Source organism: Enhydra lutris, unplaced genomic scaffold, assembly GCF_002288905.1.
Source record: "Enhydra lutris kenyoni isolate GAN:26980312 unplaced genomic scaffold, ASM228890v2 scaffoldscaffold17, whole genome shotgun sequence".
Classification (NCBI taxonomy): domain Eukaryota; kingdom Metazoa; phylum Chordata; class Mammalia; order Carnivora; family Mustelidae; genus Enhydra; species Enhydra lutris.
The window spans coordinates 51,492,793-51,506,233 of record NW_019154101.1 but is presented as its reverse complement, the minus strand read 5'-3'; the positions used below and the strand labels follow the sequence as shown (position 1 = coordinate 51,506,233).

The 13,441-nt window shown below is 42.0% G+C and overlaps 1 protein-coding gene across 2 annotated transcripts in view; it reads right to left on the bottom strand.

The window, feature by feature from the left end:
• Positions 1–5,689: 5,689 nt before the first annotated feature.
• The window catches only part of LOC111147462 (5'-nucleotidase ecto), a 46,782-nt gene continuing 39,030 nt past the window's right edge, over positions 5,690–13,441 (bottom strand). The window contains exons 5-9 of one of the 2 annotated variants that reach the window (XM_022503491.1): positions 13,215–13,369; positions 11,690–11,795; positions 10,510–10,659; positions 8,961–9,161; positions 5,690–6,134 (exon numbers count right to left, since the gene is read on the bottom strand). In XM_022503491.1, the coding sequence (XP_022359199.1) occupies positions 5,971–6,134; positions 8,961–9,161; positions 10,510–10,659; positions 11,690–11,795; positions 13,215–13,369 (776 nt within the window). In that variant the 3' untranslated portion in view covers positions 5,690–5,970. The remainder of the gene's footprint in view (positions 6,135–8,960; positions 9,162–10,509; positions 10,660–11,689; positions 11,796–13,214; positions 13,370–13,441) is intronic. The other variant, XM_022503492.1, reaches the window with a different exon arrangement.

Below are 13,441 nucleotides of genomic sequence, written 5' to 3'. Positions count from 1 at the left end.
ATGTTTACTGTCTTGTTAATTTTGGCCATTCTAACTGGTGTAAGGTGGTCTCTCAATGTGGTTTTGATTTGAATCTCCCTGATGGCTAGTGATGATGAATATTTTTTCATGTGTCTGATAGCCATTTGTATGTCTTCATTGGAGAAGTGTCTGTTCATGTCTTCTGCCCATTTTTTGACATGATTATCTGTTTTGTGTGTGTTGAGTTTGAGGAGTTCTCTATAGATCTTGGATATCAGCCCTTTGTTTGTATTTATCATCCATCACAATAATTGTGAGATGATACTATTTCTATATTATCAGTAAGGATATTAAAGCCAGAGAGAGTAGTGAAGTTAGAATTCAAACTTAGATTTGTCTCTCATCTTCATGTGCTTGTTAGTGTTGCCCCATAAAAGAAGCTTTTATTTCCAAAAGTAGGCACTCTTTGGATCCTTTTTAAAAAGCATGTTCTAGGGGCGCCTGGGTGGCTCTGTGGGTTAAAGCCCCTGCCTTCGGCTCAGGTCATGATCTCAGGGTCCTGGGATCGAGCCCCACGTCGGGCTCTCTGCTCTGTGGGGAGCCTGCTTCCTCCTCTCTCTCTGCCTGCTTCTCTCCCTACTTGTGATCTCTGTCTGTCAAATAAATAAATAAATTCTTAAAAAAAAAATAAATAAAATAAAAATAAAAAGCATGTTCTCCAGTCATTTCAAGTATTTACTTTGTACATTACTTTCTCTCCATCTTTATGTGTGTCCTCTAGTACATGAGCTTCACATTTTGAAATGTGTTTGTAGAAACAACTATCAGTGTTTCTGGTTGAGGGGATAAAATAAAAAATAGATGGAAAGATGTTTTCAGATTTAAAAGGACATTATAAAATTGTGTTTTCTATATAATCATTTATAGATACCCGAAGATTCTGAGAAATGATTGAAAGCAAGCACTTAAATTATTATTCATTGACTTACTAAAAACCACTTGATTTTACAATAGAAATATAAATAGAAGTCCAGTTTGCCACTGTTCTTAGCAGACTGTGTAATGATGTATATACAAGTTGTAATTTCAGATATAGTATAGTCAACATTAGCATAATGATTGACTTAAATGAATGGATGAATAAATGAATAGGTCTTGCTAGTTCACTGTTTTCCCTTTCAGGTCTGCTTTTTGTAATGTATTCAGTAATCTGTTTGACAGTGCTAGATATACAGAGGAGAAATCTTTAACCTGCGGTCTATGAGTTCCAGGGAAAAATAGTTTATTTTTATTTATTTTTTTTCTTAATTTGATATTTATCGTTTTTTTCTGCCAAACACTTCAGGTAATGGTTGTGTATTTCAGTGACACCCTATTTACTTAAAGCAGTGGCAGGCAGGATTTGGCCCTCAGGCTATGCTTTGCTAATCCCTGGTGTAGAAGAACAAAAGAGGAAAGAAAAGGAATACTGTTAGAAAAATTATAAATTACCTTTATATTAGGGAACGGGGGAATTGAATCTTTGGAGAAAGGCAACTATCTTTTTTTAAATTTATTTTTATTTATTTATTTTTTTTAATTTTTAAAAGATTTTATTTATTTATTAGTCAGAGAGAGAGAGAGAGAGAGAGCACACAAGCGTGGGAGAACACAAGCAGGCAGAGTGGCAGGCAGAGGCAGAGAGAGAAGCAGGCTCCCTACTGATCAAGGAGCCCGATGCGGGACTCGATCCCAGGACCCTGGGATCATGACCCGAGCTGAAGGCAGCGGCTCAACCAACTGAGCCACCCAGGCATCCCTCTTTTTTTAAATTTAAATTCAATTTAATTAACATGTAGTTGTTACTAGTTTCAGAGGTAGAATTTAATGATTCATCAGTTGCATATAACAACCAGTGCTCATTCCATCAAGTGCCCTTCTTTGTGCCCATCACCCAGTTATCCCACCCCTTTCTACCTCCCCTCCAGCAACCCTGTTTGTTTCCTATAGTTAGGAGTCTCTTATGGTTTGTCTCCCTCTCTGATTTTGTCTTATTTTTCCTTCTCTTCCATTATGTTCATCTGTTTTGTTTCTTACATTCCACATGTGAGTGAAATCATATGATACTTGTCTTTCTCTGACTGACTTATTTCGCTCAGCATGATACCTTCTGGTTCCATCCACGTCATTGCAGATGGCAAGATTTCATTCTTTTTGATGGCTGGGTAATACTCCATTGCATATATATGCCACATCTTCTTTATTCATTCATCAGTTGTTGGACGTCTGGGCTCTTTCCATAGTTTGGCTATTGTGGACATTGCTGCTACAAACATTGGGTGCAGGTGCCCCTTCAGAATACTATGTTTGTATCCTTTGGATAAATCCCTAGTAGTACAATTCCTAGGTCATAAGGTAGCTCTATTTTTTAATTTTCTGAGGAGCCTCCATACCGTTTTCCAGAGTGGCTATATTAGTTTGCATTCCCACCAACAGTGTGAGAGGGTTCTGCTTTCTCTATAGCCTCATCAATATCTTTCCTGACTTGTTAATTTTAGGCATCCTGACCAATGTGATACTATGTGGTTTTGATTTTTATTTCCCTGATGCCAAATGATGTTGAGCATTTTTTTTTTTATGTGGCTGTTGGCCATTTGTATGTCCTCTTTAGAGAAATGTCTGTTCATGTCTTCTGCCCATTTCTTGACTGTAGTTTTTTGGGGGGGGGCGGCAAACCACCTCCTTTTGACTGCATCAGATAAGAAAATTGGTGCCTTTTGATTTGTTATACTTGAGCTAAATCAGCTTCCAAAATGTATCCTGTTTTACCAGTACAAAAATAACATTTATTATAATCTTTCATTTGCAAAATGTGTAAGTCACAGAAGCTGCTGGTTGCTGCAGGGTTGCCCCAGCTGATTGTATGTATCGTGCCAGGGGACTGTTAAAGGGATGAACTATGTCCCCTGAAAAGATGGCAGGGCTTTGGTCCTAGTCCCCAGTGCCTGTGAATGTGACCTTATTTAGAAATAGTGTTTGCAGGTGACCAAAATGAAGTCATTATAGTGGGCCTAATCCAGTATGACTTTGTCCTAATAAAAGAGGAGAGGGGCCTCTGGGTGGCACAGTCAGTTAAGCATCCAGCTCTTGGCTTTAGCTCCAGCTATGAACTCAGGGTCATGAGATCAGGCCCTGCATCAGGCTCTGTGCTCATCAGGGAGTCTGCTTGAGATTCTGACTTCCCCTCTCTCTCTGCCCATCCTGCTTGTGCTTTCTCTCTTGCTCTCTCAGATTAAATAAATAAATCCTGAGGAAAAAATGAGGAGGGGCGTGAAGGTAGACATACTGAAGGAAAGGGATCTAAAAACATGGAGAAAATACCAGGTATAAGGCAAGGAATGCCTGCGTCCACCAGAAGCTGGGAGAGTCTTGGAATAGATTCTCTACCACAGTCTTCAGAAGGAAACAACCCTGCCAACTTGATCTTAGACTCCTAACCTCCAGAATGGTGAGATGATAAATTTCTGTTGTTTAAGCCATCCAGATTGTGTCAGTTTATTACAGCAGTCCCGAGTAATGAATCAGGAACCTTTCCTAATTTTGACAAACCTAGCCATATATCCATGGGACTGCACAGTCCTTGAGGGAGCAACTTTTTCCAATGGACGACTACTGGCAGCCTCAACTCTCTTCTAAGAAATCAGCTTACTCTTTGTTGCAAACTGCTGAAGGCAGCTTTGCCACGAAATGGATTTAATGTATTCAGTTGATCAGTGTGTAACAGTTGGTTTATTGTGTTATCAGTATGCTTGAAGATTGTTAGATGTACAACCAGTTCAGATAAATTAAAATCCCCAACATTGTCTAGCTTGATCATTTTTATTTTTAGTAAACAACTACAGGCCTCAAAACAGTTTCTACATTAGATTCTGTGCCTGAAAGCCAGAAAATGTAACAATAGTATTTCTTAAAATACCCTTTATTTCCTGTGTTCTTTTACCTAAAAATTGTGTGCATTTTTCATATATTTTGTTTGAGAAAGGGGTAGGGAGGGTTATCAGATAGCAAGGGACTTATCATCAATGGAAATGATACCATTGATAAACTGTCAAAGTTTTCCTTCAGTCATATCATCTCAGATTATAGTGTTTGCTTGAGAGAAGAAATAACTACCAAAGACAAGGAGCATGTCCAGTTTTATTATACAATTGAATTATACAATTCAATCTATAATTGCAAAGTGTCTGAGGTCATTTCTTAAACCACTGCACAATACATGCACATATATTTAGAAAACTTAAAAAAATGTCCTTTAAAAATTTGTGCTCCAATAGGATTTATTCTATTTTACTGGCCAAGCATAAAAAATGTACTCCAAATGTACCTTTCTCTAATTTTCCTCTTACAATCTTACATTTATTTATTTATAGCTAATCTGTATATGCATAAAACTGAGGGTATTATTTTATTGTAGTGGCCTTTTTAAAGATGTTACACAGTTTGAAAGTATTTCTTTATCAAGTGTTTTAATATTAATATTCTTAGACATTAAGAAACAAACACTGCTTCTCCAAACTTCTACTGCTATTTGCTCACCATTCTTTAAGGTGAAGGCTCCCATTTCTTGCTGAATCATTATGCAGTGCTAAGCAGGCTCACATGGTCTCATGACCACCTTAAGCAAGTATGTGTTCTTTGGGGCATAAATCATTTCATCAGTCTGGGTGTTTCTTGAGCTTCCACTCAGAGGGACTCACTCCCAGGCAGGAGTTCTCATACTTATATTTGAGAATAATCCTTATGTAATACCACTTTAAAAAAATCAATCCATGTCTCATCTTCTGGATTTTCCATGACTGGGGGTGAGGGTGGGGAGGGAGAGAGAGAGAAAGGGGGTGAGAGAGAGAGTGTGTGTGTGTGTGTGTGTGTGTGTGTGTGTATAGTGTGACTAGAGTAAGTACAGTGCTGGCATCTTGCTAGGGAGGGACAGGTGCAGGTTTAGAATTACACCTTGTCTTAGAAAGTTCTTTAATGATACCTTTACATTAGAAGGAAAGAAGGAGCACAGAGGCAGAATTGATGGACTCCCATAAAATTATTAACAGCTAATACCACGTGAGGCACTATGCTGCTGCTCCTTAACAAATACCCCCTTAAATCTAAATGCCCTTTAGTTCTTTTTCTTCTGTAAATACATTCTGGGCCTCCTGTTCTTCCCTTTCCTTTCTCTCTGACCCTGGACTATTTTTTGCCTTTCCTATCATCTGCTGCACTGTTTGTTCCCTGACTCATTAAAGGCACATGGGTGGTACAAGAGAGAATGCTACCCTGTGTTAGTCCATTAAACTCACTTATAACAGGATCTAAAAAGGAAAAAACAGAGACCTGAAGTAAAGCAGACACTTAGCATCCAGGAGTTTGATGCCATTGACAGGAAGACAGGAAGCCATTAAGTATCATTCCGAACAGCAACTGGATGTAGTTGAACGAGTGCTGGGCTTGAGGTCAGAAACGCTGGGTTCTGATCTTAACATCTGTCACTTTCAGCTGTATGGCCCTGGACAAGTCTGCTCTTTCTGAGCTTTAGTTTCCCATCTGTCAAATGGGAAAAACAGTACCTGCCTTGCCTACCAAAATTATAGGCATCAAATAAGATAATGTGCTTAAAACTCCCTTGTAAATGATAAAATGTAAACATAGTTGCTGGGTGGATTAAAATGGATATAAAGGAGAAAAGTGATTTCTGTGGTTTAAAATTGTTAATAAAATTTTATTAAAATTTGCATATGTAAACTAAAGATGGTTGGCCTTCTGTCAAAGGGCTCATTTTCATTTTTTTCCCGTGTATTCGTTAACTTGCTGATCCTGTGTGATGGTGTCAGTGTCTTCATTTACAATCCTCTAAGCTCAGCTTCTAGGGGCCTGCAAAGATGGTCTGTGCCATCATCAAGCCAGTTCCTAAAAGGCAGACTTGAATTTCACTTGGAAAAAAATGCAGTTCCACACATTAATGGCAAGAAGAATTTTTGGCTATTGATACAAAACAATGATCACTGCCAAAAATGAAAGAAATATTAGAGAAAAGCTCCCATGACAATGACTTCCTGCAGAAAACTTGATCCGACCTTCAACCGCTGGATAAATTACTTTCATTTTTAAGATGTATCCAGAAACCACATTGATATCTTGGTCACCTAGAAAAATACATAACATTATTTTAATTACAGAATAAGTAATTATCAATTAAGAGTAAGAAGTGAGAAAACCAATGTATTTCTATAAAGTCCTCTATAATTAGAAGAGAAATTTTCTTTCATAAGCTAGGGATAAAATGTCACAAAAGACAAAGAGTGGTAATCAAAGGTGTAAAGAATTTGATTGCTTTTTCATGTCCCAGATGTCAAATGTACCCATTGTTCACTACTAGATAATTTGATAACTCCATCAACTCTGAGATAACTCAAGAAAACGTTGTTGCCATTATTGCTTTTGAACCATTCCAAAATAAGGGCATTAGGGAATTGGTCGAAAACAATTAATTGAGACAATAAAAGTGGCTTCCTTCTGCTTGCCTGGTCAGAAATCATTTTCACGTAATTGACAGTGAGACAATGGAGACTTGATTTCCAAAAGAGGAGACCTGATTTTAAAAAATACCAATTTGCCTGTAATTCAACAAACTCATAGGGACCCGGCAAAAATTTTGTTTTAATAATACTCCTTGACAAATCCTTTATGTGATGAGGGGTTAACACCCAAAATATACAAAGAACTCCTACAATTCAAAAACAAAAAACCAAAAATCTGATTAAAAAATGGGCAGAGGATCTGAATAGACATTTTTCCAAAGAAGACAGGCAGATGGCCAACAGACAACATGAAATGATGCTCGAGATCACTCGTCATCAGAGAAATGCAGATCTAAACCCATAATACCACCTCATTGGTTAGAATGGCTATTATCAAAAAAGATATGAAATAAGTGTTGGCAAGGATGTGGAAAAAGGAACCCTTGTGCACTGCTAGTGGGAATGTAAACTGGTACAGCCACTATGGGAAACAGTATGGAGTTTCCTCAAAAAATAAAAAAAAAATAGAATCACTGTATGATCTAGCAATTCCACTTCTGAGTATTTGAAAAAAACAAAAACTAATTCAAAAAGAAATATGCATGCCCATGTTCACTGCAGCATTATTTACAATAGCAAAGATCTGGAAAAAAGTGTCCACTGGTGGATGAATGGATAAAATGTGACACACACACACACACACACACACACACACGCACAATGGAATACTATTCAGCCATAAATGAAATCTTGTCTTTTGCAATAACATCGATGGACCTTGAGGGCATTATGATAAGTAAGTCAGAGAAAGACTGCCATATGATCTCACTTATACATGGAATTAACAGCAACAAAACCAAGCTTGTCAATATAAAGAACAACCTGCTAGTTGCCAGAAGTGAAGGCGGGGGTAGGCAAAATAGGTCAAGGGGATCAAAAGTCCAGGGTTCCAGTACAAATGAGTCATAGGGATATAATGTGCAGCATGGTGCCTAGAGTTAATACTGTATTGTGTATTTAAAAGTTGCTGTGAGAGCAGATCTATAAAGTCCCCCATTGTAAGAAAAAAATTTGGGGGGTGCCTGGGTGGCTCAGTTGTTAAGCGTCTGCCTTCGGCTCAGGTCATATATTGAATCTATATGTCTAACACTAATCTTATATGTCAGTTATACCTCAATAAAAATTTTATTACTAATACTTAAAAAAGAACTCTGCTGTGGTTCTCAGTCCTGCATTTGAATCACTGGAAGAGACTTTTGCCCCAACCCAATTAAATGAGATTCTCTTAAAAGTTCAGGCCAAGGTATTGGTATTTATTTTAAACTGCTCCCCAATTGACTCGGATGTATAGCTAGGGTTGAGAACCCTTAGGGCCAAGGATTCCTGAACCTTCTATGTGAGCTCTTCCTTTCCAATACCGGTAAGTCTGTAAGTTGGGGCTTGGGTGATGCACAGCCACCAGCCTCTGTCTCATGCGGGACTCAAGAAGACACCTTTTTAGCCTGCCCTTGCATTTTCTATTATGGAACGGACAGAAGTAGCCAGTGCCTTTCCTGGCAGGAAGGACGGCCTCCTTTGCCCTAGCTCTGCTCTCCACCCTCCTTGGAAGCAGTTAAAACAGCAGGCCCACCACGGTGGAGCAGAGGGGGAACCTAGCTGAGCTCCTTCCTGGAAGTGAAGAGAAACTGCATCTGTCTTGTGATCACACTGGCTTCTGCCCTAGAGAAGAGGAAGGGGTAGTATATTCTATCAATGGACTTTATGTGTCTGAAGTGGTTCTTTTTTGTTTGTTTGTTTTGATTTTGTTTGTTGTTTTAATTAATTTTTTAAATGGCCCTGTGCTGGTGGCATCCTCAGGGCCTCTGTGGGACTCACATCTCCCAGGTATCTCCCATCAATGGACTTCCACAGGAAGTGGTTCTCAGAACTGATTTTTAAAAGTGAGGCTGGGGTAAAAAGACCCTAAATGCTGCCAAAAATATTGACTGAGGTCCAGTATGGATTTATAATTTGCTCAACAAACCCACTGTGCTGAAAACAGAGAGGGGAGCCTATCCTATCCGCTCCTACCTGACCTATTCACACTAAATGCTTCAAGAAAGTTTACAGGATTTTCCAGATCCAATCTAAAATTCTAGAGATGAGGTTTTTCTGAAAGCGCAAAACTCATTTATATTTCACAATTTGAATAGCTGTTTACATGCACTTAAAAGAGTTTCGAAACACTTGGGGCTTGGATGGGTGGGTCTGTGTGCTGGGGAGGGGCAGGGCACACCTGGCCCAGTGCTGTGCTGCTGTTCTCCAACAAAACTGGAGAGAGTCAGCAACACAGGGGCGGGATCTGGTTCTGGCTTTGCAGTCCTGGCATCCTGAGTAGCTCCTGTCTTTGGACCACTACTGTTGTCTGTGAGGACTTTGGGAGTAGGGAGAGGGAGAGACACTTGTGCTTACCAGAGTCGTGTCTTAGTGCTTCATCTTTTATCATCTGGAATCCATCTCCACCATTGGCGAGGAAGCTTGGGAGGACTACCTTATATGTCTTGTCCATTTGGAGAGGCTCATAACTGGGCACTCGACACTGGGTACAAAGAACATCTAATTTGACTACTCTGTCCCCAGGTTTTCGGGAAAGATCATACACCACTTGAATTCCTAGAAAAGAAAAGAGTCTGTGTTTTCACTGGATCTAAGAGATCTAAGAAAGATTTCTGAGAGAGAGATTTGGGCTGAAATCTGGAATTAGGGCGTTGGATTTGGTTTGCATGGAGTGTGAGCTTGAATGATGTTTCATCAGGGGAGTTGAGAAGACACTGCAGCATTTGGTTAGGTCTACCCTCAAGTCCCGGGAGGTCTGAGAACCACTGGAAGGAAAATTGGCTCTGGCTTAGAATGGGCCTGGGGTACCAATGCAGGGAGAAACCACATCTTTTTAGAATCCTAAATGAACTGGTCAGCTACTTGGTTCAATGACTTTGGAACCTGAGAAATAGATGAGAGGTGCAGAATATTTTGTTAGAATTCTGAAGACTACTAAATGGTAATAATCTGGGTTTGGATGACTTTCTTATAGAACAGGTAACAACTACCCAGCACTGCTGGAGCATCAAAACCCCACCGTCCCCCGAACCGTCTCCTGGAAAAGTACAGAATGTTTGGGTTCCCTCAAGGCAGCAGGGGGGGCTCCCCCACCCTCTGCAGCCCTAATCCCAAGAGCGGGGTGTTTCTTGAGAGAGAAGATGTGACAAAGCAATCACACCATCAGGTGAGGCCCACCACCTACAGTACAAAAAAAAAAAAAAAGAGGCCAAAATATGGTGTCAGAGTCAAAGTTAATAAAGTTATTATTAATTATTATTTTACAGATTAATTCACTGAACTGTGCAACTCATAACTGACCGATGTGTTTCAGAAGTCCTTGTCGATGGGGGAAGCATTTATTTTCCTTCCATTTGCACTGTGATCTGTGAGATGAGCAGGCCATGGTTTCTCTCTGCTTCCAGAGAGGTTGGAAACCTGCCCCAGGTTACAGTGGAACCAGAACCAGGTGTCCCAATGTGTCTAAGTAGGGGGCGGTCCCTCCCTGAAATCATCCTTGTTTAAAACTGATTGGACACTGCATGGTTCCAGGCAATTATGAATTAGAAGAGAGAAGGGCTGTTTTTTTTGGTTTTGTTTTTAGCAAAGAATAGTGAATGTCTAGACAACTAAGATTTTAATAGAAACTAGACCTCGAGGCAGCTGAGCTGCTTATTAGAATTTGGAGGGCCAGTTCCTGCAGAGGGTCCATCCGATGTCCAAATCCGATGTAGCAATTACTGCTCACTGCCAGGGGCTTGGGCTTTGACCCTGACCTAATCTCAGCAGTCTGGGAGCCCACGGCCATTGAAAGACTGTGCATTCGTGGGGGAAGGCCTAAACAAATCTGGTCGTGGAGGTCCTGGTATGTGGAGAGCTGGGGCAACCAGCAGGAAATCCCGTCTCACGCTGAAGGGTGACTTACCGCCCACCTGCAGGAACTCTCCAGTAGACTGGCCATAGCGGTGCACACTGTGTTCAAAGGCCTTCTTCAGTGTGGAGCCTTGTAATTGGATCAGGTCAAAGGTTTCCCCAAAGGGCAACACAGCAGCCAAGTTCTCCCAGGTAATTGTGCCTGAGGGTAGTTGTAGATGAGGCAAGAAGAAAAACAGCTTGAGAATGAGCTTATCCCAAGACCAGCGCAGATGAAGGAGACACGAGGCTCTGGGAACGCTACTGGGACAGCATCAGCTTTGTAAGTGTTCCTGACACTTAGGGAGGGAACGGACTCAAGAGGCTTCTGGCCATGCTCTTTTCCACTGGGCAAGATGGCAGGAGCTTAGAAATGGCCGTGGCTTCTGAGTCACTGGTGCTCTGCCCTGGACCCCGGCTTGCAGCTGGATCTTCAGTGGGTATGAAGCGTCGCTCTGTTCCTACAGACAGGCGATGCGTCCCTGCCACCTGTCCCTGTCTGACAATGAGCCAAGTGTGGGGCTTCACATGGAGACTACCTGATTTTGATAGCATATTAGGGGCGATTGTAAGTGTCCTGACTGTGTCTGTCTAGTTGGTTTGCTTTCCCCTATGATATCCTGGATATTTGTAAACGCACTAGAAAAATTTAATCCAGTGGGGTCTTTTTTTTCCAGCACAGAAGGCTGGCAACTTGTTGCTTTCTCTTTCCTGATATCAAGGAAGAGACTGTCAGTATTTTTAATTAATCAGCATAATTAGTACTTGGCTTTGTTGAGTCAGAAGTTTAAATCAAGACTGGGTTCCAGGGCACCTGGGTGGCTCAGTTGGTTATGGGCTCAGGTCATGATCCCACAGTCCTGGGATTGAGTCCCGCACTGGGCTCCCTGATTAGCAGGGAGTCTGCTTCTCCCTCTCCCTCTGTCTGCTCCCCCTGCTTACGTGCTCTCTCTCTCTGACAAATAAATAAATCCTTGAAAAAAAAAAAAAAAAAAAAAAGACTGGGTTCCATCATGCCTAGCTGCTACCTCTGTGTGTCCTTCTGGGGCGGCCCTGACTGAGCAGCAGTGGACCCGAACTGAAGAGGCCGACACTGTGGTGCAGGGCTGATGGCAGAGAGGAGCCGTGGCTCCCTGTGGGCTTGGCTGGAGATAGAACATGCTGAGTTAACGATCCTAAGCCTGGAAGCATACCGTTGTTCAGTTCGTCAATGGGCGACCGAATGGCACCTCCATTTAAAATGCACATGGACACATGGTTCCAGGACACGTCATCTGGGTGTCTAATGTTGTTGTTAATCTGCAACAGTAACATAAATTTACATTAGTTATTCTACATCTTTCTCCTCAGGATCAGTTGCAGGAATTTGACTGCCTCCACCGAGGAAACATGGCTGCTTCTTCCCTGCTCCCGTGGTCCCAGACACTTCTGAAGTTTGATTAGAACTAGTTTTGTGCTGAGAAGCAAAGACAAGAAACTGTGACCAGTCTCATGTCAGACTTTTAGAAGCAAGTAGCTTGAAGCCCTCTTTCCTAAGACCCCATAGGCCAGTGGGCAGTAGTGAAACCTGGCTCTTGTATTAGGACAGGGCCTCATGCAGACTGGCCTGCCGTGCTGCCCACCCCCTTGCCATACTGCCCCCCTACTCCCACCTCCCACAGGCCCCACGCTTGCTTCTGAAAGCAGGGCCTCTTGCCAACATGCTCCCTGGCCTCCATGTCAGGTCCCCAGCCAACTCCCAAGCCCGCAATTTCGGAGGCACAGAGACGGCCTCCTGAAATGGCAGGATCCATTTCCACCTTTTACAAAATACATGTTTCGTTACCAGAAATAAGATGAATACATTCTGATTTGGGAAAAAAAAAATAGTGCAAAAGCAACGGTTTTCTTATACTTGCCTCAGCCTCTTAGCAGAGTGGTTAGCACTGCTAACAGCTTGTTTCCTTCCAGACCTTTCTCTAACCATTCCCATACAGGCTTCTCTTCCACTACTTCTTCTGCATGACTGCCTAGTTCCGGGGGGCCAGCACCGTCTCACTTTGCAGAGTGTGAACACCACTATTTACTTGGCCATCAGTTACTGGGTGTGTGTATGCCAGGCGCCATGCCAGGCGCAGACAGAGTCAGCCCCCTGGGCGCATGCAGGCTTTGGTGTGAGGGCTGAGTCTGACCCAGGGACGCTGGCTCAGCATGGCCCCCAAGGGGCTGCCACGGCCAGTCTGCCTGCAGACAGTTAGAGGGGCGTTTTCAGGGGTGATGCGTTCAGCCACGGGACTTATCACATAATGACATGTTGTCATTCTCTGCTTGTGAAGGAGGCTCCTATTCATTCAAGGCCTACTTCTCTGGAGCTGAGAGGACAGATCAGTGAGACAGTCTGGCCGAGTTAGGCCCAAGCACATGCGTTTTCCCTACTGTGTCGACATCATCAGAGTAGTGACATTTTGTGTACTCAGACCATCTTACAAAAGGAAAGCAACATCCAGGATGGACAATTTCCGCTAAAGGCTTCAGTCCTCATAAAGCAATAAAGTGATGGTCTGCTGGGCTAGATCAGGCACCTTCCCAAGGTACTCAGTATGATTCCCCCCAAGCTTTAGTTTGGGCACTGATTTTTTTAAAAATTCTCAGGTCTAATTATCAGGTTGTCCCTCCTTGCATCCTTCCCCGCTCCCTCCCCGCTACCCAGGCACAGGCCCTGCACCTGGGACCACTCACCATAGCATCACAGATCAGGTTGCCCATGTTGCATTCCTTAAAACGGCATGACTGAGTGGAGCCATCCAAATAGACAACTGTTTTCCCCAATTCCTGAGTAGAATAATTATCTAATTTTATCCTCCATTTGTTAATGTCTGCTTTTATGCTTGGATCTAGAAGCATGCAAAGAAAAAATTTTTTAAAAGATTTATTTATTTTAGGGAGAGAGAGAGGGAGAGAGCAAG